Below are 13,275 nucleotides of genomic sequence, written 5' to 3'. Positions count from 1 at the left end.
AAAAACAGCAAGTGGTTAATTTTAAGTGTTACGAAAGAAGGCGCCCTCCCTCTCTGTTTGCAGAGCTAAGTCCCCTTCCCCCTAGAAAAAAAGTCAAAACAAACAAAAACAGGAAAGTAAAATAGTACAGTACAAATCGCAAAACTGGGCTTGTCACGATCACGGAAGAATCAGCGGACATAATTTCAGGGCAAGGTAACACTATTCTTTCCGGCCGCGGTAACGGTCCTGATAAGTGCCCATGAATGAATAAATAAATTGAGACAACAGTGAACTTAGAGTTGGACCAACATTTGAACATCAAAACAGAATATTCAATTAGTCCAGTATACTCTTGAACTTAGAAACAACAAATAATTAAATGTAAGCAAAAGCCATTGCGAAGAATGCATAGACATTATTTGTTGTTCATGAGCACTGAAGCGGGAAATTAGAGATCAGTAATCAGGCAATTGCAGCCCCATCTAGGATTAACCCACGGTGAAAGGGCTGGACAGGAGCCTCTAGTACTAGAATGCTATCAGCAAATAGCCAAAACGCTAGTAAAAATACTTATAGCGGCACAGCGTTCAGAAAACGATCGTGATGGTAAGATGTTAACAAAGAGAAATTAGGAAACTGCGGTGAACTTAGTGGAATTAATTTGTGGCGAAATTTCACTTAAGAAAAACCGGACTTTCGTTCAAAGCGATATTTTGTACGCAGTTCCAATTAAATCAATATTAAAAAAATGTCCAGATGGGCAGGCAGGTATCCCTGTTTTCTGAATGAAATTTCATTTTCATAATTCCAGTTATTTGTCCCAGCTGTTTAAAAAAGAAGCCACTGTTAGTGTTTAAGAGGGTTTGCCAACGGTGATATTGAATGGCACCTACTAGAATGCCCCTGATCAAAGATTGGAATCGCAAATTAAAATATCAATCTCTTAGTACATGATGAAATAAAATACGCGATAAAATATCAGGAAAAAATGTTAAGAATTCTCGTAGATCGTGCTACATTTCGCGACCGAGCACCAACATATTTTGGCGGCGTGAAACAACTGGCGGAAATCCGTTTTTAGAGACGTGATGAATTTTAATCGTGTATATGGTTCTATAAAATGACAATCGAGAGATTTTTCCCCAGAGAAACGAATGAAGGCTGAGTTCAGAGCCTCGATGTCTTAGCAGGAACATGAATGAATAGCGCTTCAAGAACGTTTTAAAATTTTTTAACTGGAGAAAATGAAAGAAAGCCATCAAGGCGAGGTACCCTCTAACGTCGCATCGTATGCTGCAATTCCGCCATTTGACTTTTGCATCTCAATTCTTGGCAGTGGAGGTGTTGGCAAAACAGCGTTGTTGAGATCGTTTTTCGATCAACCTTTTGAAGAAAAACACATTCCGACCGTCGATGATTATTATGTACACTCTCTGTCGATGGACGGGAAGCACTTTACACTTTGTATCGTGGACACTGCAGGTTCGTACTCCTTTCCTGTAATGAGGAGCTTGGCTTTAAATTCAAGCCACGCATATATCGTCGTTTACGCCGTGGACGACGTAGTGTCGTTTGAAGAAGCTGTGAAAACCATGGAAGAAATATCTGCGCTAAGAGGTAACAGTGAAAACGTTGTGCCTGTTATTCTGGTTGGCAACAAGTTGGATACGGATGTTACCGAGCGCGAAGTGACCGCACGTGAAGGGTACGAAGCTGTTTCAGTGATGTCTCGCCTTGAAGGAGAATACATCGAGGCGTCGGCAAAGATAGATTTCAGAGTGGACAAAATCTTCTCGAATATGCTTGAGGCATTGATCTATAAAGGCAGAAAAAGGAGGCGGAAAAAGTTTGCAAAGAGAAGGTTGAGAGTGAGACGCGGCAAGAAGCAGAAATTTAAGGAACCACACCGCACCTGTAACATCATGTAAGCACGTTGTTATTTTCCTTCTTCTGAAGGAAATATTTAATTGTTTACAAAGGTTTGCAAAACAAATCCTTTGTCATCCAATATAAATTACAAAGCGATTTAAAGATATATGATTTATTTATGAACGAGTAATTTAAAGCGTATTTATATTTCAATTCTCTGGTTTCCTGGGAGACATTAAAATGACCACAGAGAGTCAAAATCTGTTTGATATTTATAACTATTCTCTTCATGCTAAGCTAATTTATTGTAAATTTTAGGTGTCCCGCACACGCACACGAGAATTGGAAAGGTGGGGTGGAGCGGGGTGGGGGGTGGAATCTAGAGACCCTACTACTTATATGAGAGGGATTAAAACACAGACCCGTTTGTCGAAACACAGACCCGTCTTTACCGGAAGACTATCTTGTGCAGAAGACATTATTCGCATGCTTTTAAATGAATGATCAATATGAAGATATATTTTAATCTAATATTCTTAGAGTTTCAAATTCTTCTAAAAAGAATCTTACGTCAATTTTTAGAAGGTTTTAATAAGATGAAAGCAAACGTATAATTTTTAAATGATCTTAAATCGACCTTATTTATGTATATACGCCTTCACTTTTACTTGAAAGACAATTTTCTGCTCGGGGACTGCGCGACACTTTTCTTTAATTGTACGTCCTTGGGTAAAATTGTTTTATTATAGTGTTGCATTATCATTGTAAATATGTATTGTAGTTAAGATATACCGTTCAAAATAAATGCAAGTAAATACCTAGTGCTATTCTGCTATCTCAAAATCTTCAAATAAAAGTATTTTCATCATCATCATTGCTCGTTGCTGGCACCTACTCCTCAGTATCCGTCTTCTGAAAAGTATTTTAGCGATCCTTTTATCGGTCATTGGATTTCGTGTGCGCAATTGCTTTGGAAGAACCTTAACATCAGTTTTCTTTAGCATTTACTAATGCTGTCACTATACTTCAACACCCTGTTTCTCAGTAAAGCCAAGTTTAGAATTCCATCAAGCTCATAGTTAAGTTTCAAAGGATGAATGAACGCCAAGTTCTCGTCGTACGATTTCCAGAAGTGCTCAGCCTTTCTAACCAAGGGTTCCCCTGCTTTTCCAGGCAGGTAAATCCCAGGGATAAACTTAAAATTCTCCACCTTGTCAAGCATACGACACATGGTAGGAACTGCAATTTCTAAGAATGAACGGTGCTTGTAGAAAATATAGGAGAGTGTTTGAAACGCTTCCGAAAATTTACCGGGTATGTAAAATATGTCTGAGCGACCGCGGTAGCAGTTTAACGTTCCATTTCCATTCTGTTTCAAAAGTTCTATCGACCCCTCCATGTCCCATATCGGGCTCCAGGGAGGAGCATTTGCATTCAGTGCGTCGTTGTGATTATCATCAATCATAGTTGGCAACCATTCATTTTTCAAGGACTTACCCAAACCCCGGATTTCATCGTAAGATTTTTGACAGGTTTTCATTCCCCATGTGGAATTCCACCAATACCAATTTGCAGGCTGAGTGTAGTTAAAAAGTAATATCGTTCCCTTCGGCCCTTCCCAGATTTTGTCCCGGTCCATACCAACGAAGTTCCAATAGTTCAATAAAACGTCATCGTTGATAAGTAAATATCCTGTATACCCCGGATGTTTCTCCATGGCACGTGACATGCACGTGTAGGAGAAGTATCCTTTGTTAATGTACAAAGCCTCCACAGTGTAGTCCTTAGTCTTTCGCGGTCCGCAAAACATTATCGTGGGAAATGCATGCTTGTATAAGGCAGTGAGCACTGGAATACTTGAGTAGAAAGGATAGTTGTAAACAATTACCAACACGATGTCTGAAAATGCATCTCTGAGGCAGGCCGATTTTGAGTCAATGAGCACTGCAGAGTTTCTCAAAATGGAAAGTAAGCCTGTGAATTTAAAGATACATGTGAAAACCTCGGAAGTTAAAACTAAGTTTGCTCTATTTTTACTTTCTTTCCAAATGAAGCACGAGTGATATTGTACATAACGGACCACCTCTCTCGTGAATGTTATGAGGGGAAGTACCTGCCTATCGAGCAAATAGGGCTACTCTCCCCCACCCCCCAATGCATATCAGTGGTTCATGTGGTCAGAAGTCGAACTATTTAATTTATTCATGTATTTATTTATGTGCAAGAGCTACGGAGGGGTGGCTACCAAATACGTCCATACAGACGTGCCTAAAATCCGGTAAATCGAAATATCAAAGAGCAATGAAAATAAAAAAAATGAAATATTTGGAATTCTTTCGACACCCGTGAAATCGTGAAGTTTGACTAAAGAGGTGTTTCTTGCTTTTATGCTGCGCTTCTCTTGGTTGATTACGCAAAGGTCGTGGTTGTCGCTTTGTTTTTTGTATGCGAAGAGTGTTTTGGAGGCAAGGGGAGAAAGGTTTTAGAAACGGGCCTCCCTGGGATACCCACGCGTTTGAAAAATCTTGGAGAGATTAGTATGGAGTAGGAATTGTTGATTTACTGCATGTATTCTCTTCATGGGACACTTGAACAATCTGTTATCTCATTCTCTTGTATTGGGGATCACAAGAGCCAATCTGTACGCTACCAAGCCAAGTTACCAAGCCCTTGGACAGGTTTGAGGATGAGGGTGTTCGTAATTTTAACGAAAAAATTGGTTGAATTACCATGGACTAATTTAAATGTGAGAAGCAACAAACGTTTATCGATCGATCAGTGAAAAGCGTCTGAAATATTACCTTGAACCTCAATCCTATTTAGAGACTTGGGAACTAAGCTCGGACCATAACAACAGTCGTTAACAGGTCTTTTTCAGTCCAAACTCGTTCCCAGAGCCCCCTTTCTACAATTCAAAGGATAACAGCCTGGTGTTGAGAAGTTTCTTCGTACATTCAGTCTTGAAGGGTGTTACTAAGATATGAAATTTTTGTAAAGTAGAAACGTCCCGTGATCAAAACCTTAGTGGAAAGTTATTTCACCTACCGTAAGCGATGCCACCCAAGAACGATACCATGAGAACAACCACCAGGTTTCGCTGTGCTCGAAGAATTTTGCCGCGAAACGTTTGAGTCGACATAGCTCAGGTTTCCCAGTTCCATTTTCAAAGCTGAGTGAATGGAACTTCAAAGTTTAAATCACCTCACATGTTAGTGAGGAAGGCGTGTTCGACTGCCATCTATGAAGGTTGTTTTTTTTTAACGAATATTGCCCTATTGTCCGTTTGTAACCTGTTATTTGCAACAGGTATTGACTAGGCATTTAAATATTCTAAAGCATTTCAGTTAGCAGCTGTTTATTACCTTCGTTGTAACTTTTAACAATAATCCAGGGAGGGCAGGAATTTTGTCAACATTTATTCAATGGTATTTGTGCGTTCCTCTAAAGCGTAAATGAATTGTTCGTAAACGCAATAGCATGTTAGTTAGCCTTCTACAACCCGTGATTTTGATCAGCTCCATCAGAGGTGCCAACAACTTTCACGATTAGACATCTCAAGAAGTCCTATATATGCTCCCGTTATTGGCTGAAACTCAATCTGACCTGTCAATTAACTTTTCCACAGTCTTGACGCGGCAATTTTTTGTTTCCAAACAAAATTCTGTTCAAACTCTGAGAAAATGGGTAGGCGAAAAAAAAAAAGAGAGCTCTCACGGAAATGAATAGAAATTGGGCTAGACTCCAAGCGCAAAACTTGATTCTTCGCTGTAATTTCTTTAATTTATGACAATTAGTCCAAATCGATTACCACAGAAACAGTCTCTATTCCCTGAGATCGAGAGTCACTGGTATCTAGAGTAGTTCACTCTAGAGGGGGGTGCACGTAATTCATCGTTCTCCTTACACGTGGTTAAATGCTTTGCGGCCGCCCATCTTCTTCCTTTTGATCGCCATTTTTTCTTCAGCAAGATGCCGAAGAACGTGTGTAGTAAAACCTACACAACTCCAAGGCGTCCCTTCGAGAAAGAGCGTCTGAATCAAGAATTAAAAATTATTGGAGACTATGGGCTTCGTAACAAACGTGAGGTATGGCGTGTGAAGTTCACTTTGGCGAAGATCCGAAAGGCTGCGCGAGAACTTCTTACATTGGAGGAGAAAGATCAGAGAAGGTTGTTCGAAGGTAATGCTCTTTTGCGTCGTCTCGTACGAATTGGCGTGCTCGATGAGACCCGAATGAAGCTCGATTACGTGTTGGGTCTGCGAATCGAAGATTTCTTGGAGAGGCGTCTTCAAACTCAAGTATTTAAGCTTGGTTTGGCGAAGAGTATTCATCACGCTCGTGTGTTGATCCGACAGAGACACATACGGTAAGCTGTTAAGAAATTTAATTTTCTTCGTGACTACGCAGTGATTCGATGTTTTGTGGGTTTTTTCCATTGCATATCTTGTTGCAGGAGGTAACGGTTGATTGATCGTTGTAACTTTCGAGCTTTTTCAACGAACTGCGATTCGATCGTACGTCATTGAAAACTGTCCTGTACCAAAGAGTTGAAGATTTTTTCAGTTCACACGAGGAGTACTTGGTATTGTATGAACTTTAGACGAGCTCGTTAGGGATAAGTAATCGGGAACTGTGTTTTGCACCGTTTTTCTTGGGTTATCGTTCATATTTTGTTAACACTAATTCGACATATACACTGACACTGCTGTAAGCACTTTGATTCACTCTGCTCTAACTCAAATTGTGTTGGAGCAGAGTAAATAGTGAGATTCTTACTCTGTGCTTCATGGTCTATGAGCATCTGTGGCTAAATAGGCTCTTTGGACTTCTTCATGCCAGTATAACAAGTTAAAAGAGCAATGTATGTCAACGTGTTCGAGCAGAGTAAATAGTGAGAGTCTTACTCTGTGCTTCGTGACCTATGTGCATCTGTGATTAAATAGTCTTGTTGAACTTCTTCATACCAGTATAACAATTTAATTAAAAGAGCAATTGTATGTCAATGTGTTCAATTTTCCAGTTTATACAAGTAGCAACAATTCATTGAGAACTTTATTTTGGAGCTGAAGTTGGAAATTTTTGTCTGGCTTAGGTCATGTATTGCCAACACTTATCAACTTAGGGCATGAAATTAATTTTTTTCTCTGATAGCCTCTTGGCTCCTAAATTTTTCAAAGTGGTAGCCAATTCGAAATAAAGGTGGTTGCCATTTGTAAAGACAAACAAAACCTTTTTTTTTCGCTGTCAGCATTCTAGATAAACCCTCCAAAATTAAGTTCGGAAAAAGATATTTTATGTGCCACAAAGTTGACACTAGGATGGATGATTTACAACCATCAAGCTCACCTAAATACAAGATGGCTTCTAGTCATCAATCAAGATGCACATGCTGCGTTTTGGAAACAAACTTAACAAGGAAGTTTGCTGCAGATTTATCTTTCCAAATCTTTTTAACTCGCTATGTCTTTGGGTAAGGTTATGATGAAGCATTCTAGTCCCCAATTTGTGACTAATTTTCAGGATTTGATCACAAAAGAGAAAAAATTTTGTCACATTGGCACCTGTATTAGGCACAATTTTACGCCCTGCAAATGGTTGAAAAAAAAACATTTGCAGATAGTACTGAAGTGTTTTACAAGATTAATTTGATAACACACTAACAATACTTTAAATTACTTGTTTTTCTGTTACACAACATGAACAAGGTATTTTGGAACTAGCAACTAACCATGGAAAATGAAGAGGATTTTGACTTAACCTTTAAACCCCTACTGGTGATTAGCGTCTAATTTCTCCTCACAATATCACCCTTGAATCAAACATTATGGTCATGAGAAAAGAGGAAATGATCATCAACTAAGATAGCTTTTGATTATCGAACAATTTCTCTTTGTCAGCACGGTGGGAGATGTGTAGGGATATAGAGAATATGGATACTGATGTTAGGGGGGAAAGGGTTAAGTTAACTAAGTTGTATGGAGCACTGTCAGATTGAGTTGTGTAAAACCAAAATTGAAGTTTGAAAAATTAAAATTAAAACAAGCAAACTGCTACAGGAAATGTGAATGACCAAGTCACAATTAGGTTTAGTTTTGAATCTGATTGTTTGAGAAATTGGGCCAAGTTTCCTGAAACAGTCATATTGTGATGGAGACCAAAGAAATCCTGGGCTTCTCTCCACACTTGTTTTGAAATGGCTTTAGTAGGGCACCATTGAAATGAGTGTGGTTAGACAAGCATCATAGTAATTGCAGTGGTCAGCAACATTTTGAAAATCTTCCATTAGGTTCATCTGAAAATGTAATTTGTACTAGTACATAAGAAAATGAAAAAGGAAAAATGTCCCAAGCTCTTGGATTAAATTGATGTAGTTGATTTTTTTTTTCCTTCTCTCCAGTGTGCGCAAACAGCTTGTCAATGTCCCATCATACATTGTGCGTCTGGACTCTCAAAAGCACATTGATTTCTCACTGAATTCGCCATATGGTGGAGGGCGCCCAGGACGTGTGAAGAGAAGGAACATGAGGAAAGGGCAAGGTGGTGGCTCTGATGCTGAGGAAGAGGATGAAGATTAGGTGAGATCAATACATCTGTACACCAAGGGCCAGTACAGGGTAGTCAACACTAATTCAGGATTTATAGTTTAACCTTGCTTGGATTTCTTGCTAAAATACATGTAATGAATAATGTTGTAAGGTGTGCATTTTTTTTGTGAGGCAAGTGAAGGAAACATAATGTATGCAATAAACTCATCTTGAAGTTTTATTTTGATTTTTAAGTTTTTCTGATCTCGATTCTAAAAACTGTAAAAAGAAAGAAAAACTTGCTGCAAAGGATGTATTTTTTTTGTTCAATAATAAGACTGGATGTTCATTATCAAGACACCATTAAGTATTCAAGTGTTTACTTCAGTGACATACAATTTTATTACACATGCATTGTTTTTATGGGGGAATTCAGTTACATTGATATTTAGAAAATATTTGGCAGAGTTTCTAGACAAACTTGGACAGATTTCTGTAGGAAACCTATGTATAAAGTAGTCTTAAACAACTTAAAACTCAACTTAAAACTAACTTGAATTAAGCAAAGTATTTAGTTATTGGTTTTGATCTGTGTGTATATTGGCAATTCAAAACAGTCAATTGAACCCTATTTCAGGGTCATGAGCTTTCAAACTGTATGTTTGTCTTGTTCAATCCATGTTACCTGTATGATTGCTGTACATTATTGTTTCCCTTCCAAGTGAAGGTTACATTTAAAAGATATCACCATATTTATTTTCTTCTTTTACTTTTGTTTTCCATGTCTTTTTCCTGATGTGATGATGATGTGACTCGCAGACAGAAGACCAAATGAACCTCCTCTTAAAAATGTAATAGTGCTGCTAAATAAAACAGCTTATTCTGTGAATGAGTGTGATTATTTTCTCCCCTCTGTCAGATTGACTGCTTTCTAGGATTTCAACTTGTGCTCAGAACTAAAGAATCTGGGGCTTTTCTGAGGTTTGTAACCAGCCATTGTTTTAAAAAGCTTTCAGCTGGATGACTGTGGTCTATCTAGTGCATTGAGAGACTTCCACATTTCTCTGCACCAAACCAAAAGAGTTGCTGAGTGCTTGCTTTTAGTGTGTCTCTTCCCAAATCAATCTGTCATCTCAACCCAGTCACACAATGATATCTCAGTGCTTGTAAAAATAAAGACCGAATTGGTTCACCAAGATCTTATTAATATTTGAACAGTGTTTCATCTTCATGCATCAACATTTCTTCGCAAACTGTTGAGCATAGTTCTTCCTTCATAATAACAGTTCAAATCAACTTTTGGTACCATAACTCCTTGTCAAACACTCTTTATCTGTTTCACTCTTAAAATCTTGTAAGCAATTCTCCTTTCTGTGGCAATTCTTATGATATCAGTTTGGAGAATTTTTGGTATTGAATCAACATCTTGATTCTCCTTTATTCTCACCACTGTTCTTCTTGATACTGTTAGGAGAAAATCTGTCTTGGTTACTCAAGAGGGTTAAGGGGTGAACGGATGACGCAAACACGATGAAAAAATCAATTCCGTTATCCTAATCACAGTTTGAAATCACAAATGGCATCAAACTGGGATGAGAACAAGAAAATGGCTGACATTTCAACCCTTACACTTCCAGGTTCAGATATCGGTACACTGAATTCTTCTGCCATATTACTTATAATTTAAACTGAGGGTCTATGTGTCGGTCAATTCAAAGCTTCAACAGCCCACGCCCCACGGGCATTTGAATCTTTGAAGATCGGTTTGTTCAAATTCTAGACCCCGAGCAAAATCTGCGTTCAAATGCCCCACCCTAGCACAATTTTCATTGAACTATTATTTGTGTGATAAACGAACGTTTCTGAATATAGGAAATTTTTTAGGTGCAGCTAGCTGGTTTTTCGCTCTTAGGCGTTATTCCACGGTGTGAAATTTTCTAAGCCATTTGCTCACGAAAGCGGACTCCTTACGTGTTCCGCTGGTTCACCTTTACCACACCACCCAGGCAAGGTCCAAATTCGCAACCCCCCGGGGCACGGACAACAGTCCAATGCCCGTGTGTTGGGGATGTTGAAGCTTCGAATTGGTTAGCGCGTCAGTGTTGCATCAAATGTTATCTTTCTGTCACTAGTTCTCCTTCTCGTCCAGTCTTTAAAAATAGGGAGAATTTCTTTCATGGTAGCTCCCAGAAGTGGAAAGGTATAAGCAATTTGATTTGTGTAAGTTCAATAATTTGATAACGAAGTGTGTTTCCCTACCAGTATAATTTCTATACCTTTTCCTTCGGTCTATCACGTGCGCGCGAATACTGTGCAATGATGGAAGACTGGGTCTAGTTTATAGAAGTTAGGGGTTACTTAACCGTGGAAAGAACTTGTGACGTGACGACTTTGCATGTTTAACTGTCATTGGTGCGAACCCTTACTGCTAGGATAATTCTCTGTTTGAAACTGAAAAACATCATATCAACCTGGCTTCCACCGAACAGGTCCCCTTTCTTTCTCCCAAGAGGGAATACGAGAGAGTGAGGTCGAGGCCAGGCAGAACAAGCCAAGTTAGGTCTCAGTCCAATATATGTACTCAACGCTGTTTTTGTGGCCCGCGTTCTAACATATCGAACGTGCTGCGTAAGTTTGTTTTCCTCAAAACTTATTTTAGGATGACAACTATATTTTTGGTATAGATCAAACCTGTATTGTTTTGAATTCACCCCCCATTGAGTTTCATTTTACCTCTTAACCCGTGTCGTGACCGAAGGCACGTACGAACCGAAAACAATTCTAAACACGTGGGTTGTCTTTTATTCGAATTTTTCCCTTAAACTTGCATAATCGACTCCGGTATCGTGATCATGTCCAACGTTCCTAACTTACGCTCGAGAAATAATTTTTGGTTGCAAGCGAAATCGTTTAGGGATATGAACCCCATAGTTGTCTTTGTGGCTTCCTATACCGCAGTTTTCCTTTACATTCCCAGTCTCTTTTAACCCCCGAGTCTTCCTTTTATGAAGGGAAGGGGTGATCTATTAATCCCTCGCCCCCTCTCCTCTTGATAAGCATGGCTTGACTTCCTGCGCCGAGCATTAGCTAACACGGATAACAGTGCATGAAACTGTTTAATAGTCTGCAGATTTTGAATGCTATCCTCACTGACTTACTGGTCTCTGGATCATGACTCCTGATGAGTGAACCTAATTCAGAGTTTTGAGGCAATTTGAATGTTCAATCATGTCGTATTCTCGAAACATGCCAAGAAAAAGAATGACGCTTCAGTGGTGCGGTTATCTGAAGTGGGCTTAATTGGCGCAAACATTCCTGGACTCCGAATTCTCAGTAAGCCCTCAATTACCCTCATCCATACCCTCTCAAAATATGGAGCGATTTAAACGAATGATTCTTTTCTTTCTCCTGGTCAACAAACACTGTTACTGCGGCATTCCCACTTAGGGCCTCTTTGGTTACCGGGATGAATTTTTCGCAATAGCGTATGCGTTAAATGGTCGATGACATAGCAGCACAGTTTCATCACACAACAAGGCGGCCCGAATGGCATCGTTTTGCTTTGCCTGATGAATTTTCCACATCATTAGCAACCCGTTTAACTGCAGTGATACAACAAAAAGGGTTGCCAAAGCCATGATTGAGGCACAAATGTAATAACTCGGCTGTGTTTCGCCATCTTTGTTTTGTTTTTCTAATTTCGCGCCAACACTCGTCCTCAGGATCTTCGGCCTTTTTCTCATATCGGAAACCGGGCTGAATATTCTCATATGAACCCAAGGCGAAATTCGTCCTGGTAAGCGGGCCAGCCTGGTCAACCGGGCTAATATGAAGAGGCCCTTAGTGATTTCTTTCCTTTTACGTTCCTAATTACATTTTTGTGTTTTTGCACGCACATTTTTCTTATTGTTTTTTGCATTCTTTTAACTCACGGCGATTTGTATTCTGTTAGATTTTTTCGCATAATTCTGCTTTGTTTAATTTCATTCGTAAAAGTTTCTCAGAAAAAAAATTGAACATTAGAGTATCAGAGTGCATTAGGTTAACATCGATTCCTTAACTGCGATCATCTTTTAATTTTTCCGTCCTTCGTACTCGCAAGTCACACAACATTTGTAAGTGTCTTTTCTTGTCCGATTGTATTTCCTCTGTTGTTTTGCGTTTTTCTATTCCTTCTACTTCGTAATAACTTATAATTATTTGCCCCGTTTAGCAATCACGATCAACCGTAAAGTAATTAAATTTTAAAGCGTTCGCGTGTTGAAACCTGATTTTGTTGGCAGTCATAAACACCTTGAGTTATTCTGGGCTTTTCACCAAAAGAGGCGCGTGAAATTAGTGTAGTAATTCACAAGAAATTCAGGGTATATTGCAAACTCACGCGATAACTACAGCGGAAGTCATTTTTGTAACTCAATAATACGCAGAAAAAGGAAGACGAAGAAAATTTCGAGCCAGAAGGCGAAAACGATTAATTATGGGTCAGCCACAAAACGCTGTGGGGTTTTGTTAAACCACATTTTTTCCCTTTGGGATAAACCAGAAGCGATTCAAAGAAACAAAAGTTAGGGAACAAGACCCTGATCTAAAATGGAGCATTCTTTATATTCTCTGATATTTTTTTAGTTCTCTTTGTTTTTACGTCTGTCCGTATTTTCGGTGGCTAATGTGTGTTTCCGACATTCATCTTGACCGATCGGTTCAGTCTGTTTGTTCCGTAGTCCAGAGCAACCAAATAAACGAAAACCGCGGGATGTGTTTTTCTCGATTTCAGCTGGAGTCTGCGCTACTCACTTGACGCTAGTATTCTGCAATTTGTGGTCTATGAAAACCCCTCCTTTCCTAATTCACCTTAAGCAATTCCTTTCAAGGCTTGTTTTGAAACTCGTCGTTAAGAGG

At 39.2% G+C, this 13,275-nt stretch overlaps 3 protein-coding genes across 3 annotated transcripts; 2 read left to right on the top strand and 1 right to left on the bottom strand.

The window, feature by feature from the left end:
• Positions 1 to 1,026: 1,026 nt before the first annotated feature.
• Positions 1,027 to 2,182, top strand: LOC131796582 (GTP-binding protein Di-Ras2). The gene has a single exon (XM_059114185.2). It carries the CDS (start codon positions 1,227 to 1,229, stop codon positions 1,908 to 1,910), a length of 684 nt encoding a protein of 227 aa, XP_058970168.1. The 5' UTR covers positions 1,027 to 1,226; the 3' UTR covers positions 1,911 to 2,182.
• Positions 2,183 to 2,650: 468 nt separating this feature from the next.
• On the bottom strand, positions 2,651 to 5,077 carry LOC131796571 (uncharacterized). Its single transcript, XM_059114175.2, has 2 exons — positions 4,897 to 5,077; positions 2,651 to 3,825 (listed from the first exon to the last, which is right to left on the bottom strand). Exons 1-2 carry the CDS (start codon positions 4,988 to 4,990, stop codon positions 2,849 to 2,851), a joined length of 1,071 nt encoding a protein of 356 aa, XP_058970158.2. The 5' UTR covers positions 4,991 to 5,077; the 3' UTR covers positions 2,651 to 2,848.
• Positions 5,078 to 5,783: 706 nt separating this feature from the next.
• On the top strand, positions 5,784 to 9,265 carry LOC131797609 (small ribosomal subunit protein uS4). The gene is made up of 3 exons (XM_059115262.2): positions 5,784 to 6,218; positions 8,250 to 8,427; positions 9,196 to 9,265. The coding sequence occupies exons 1-2, from the start codon at positions 5,821 to 5,823 to the stop codon at positions 8,425 to 8,427; spliced, it is 576 nt and encodes a 191-aa protein (XP_058971245.1). The 5' UTR covers positions 5,784 to 5,820; the 3' UTR covers positions 9,196 to 9,265.
• Positions 9,266 to 13,275: the final 4,010 nt, after the last annotated feature.

This window comes from Pocillopora verrucosa, chromosome 8, assembly GCF_036669915.1.
Source record: "Pocillopora verrucosa isolate sample1 chromosome 8, ASM3666991v2, whole genome shotgun sequence".
Taxonomy (NCBI): Eukaryota; Metazoa; Cnidaria; class Anthozoa; order Scleractinia; family Pocilloporidae; genus Pocillopora; species Pocillopora verrucosa.
This window is presented reverse-complemented; position numbering and strand designations above follow the sequence as displayed.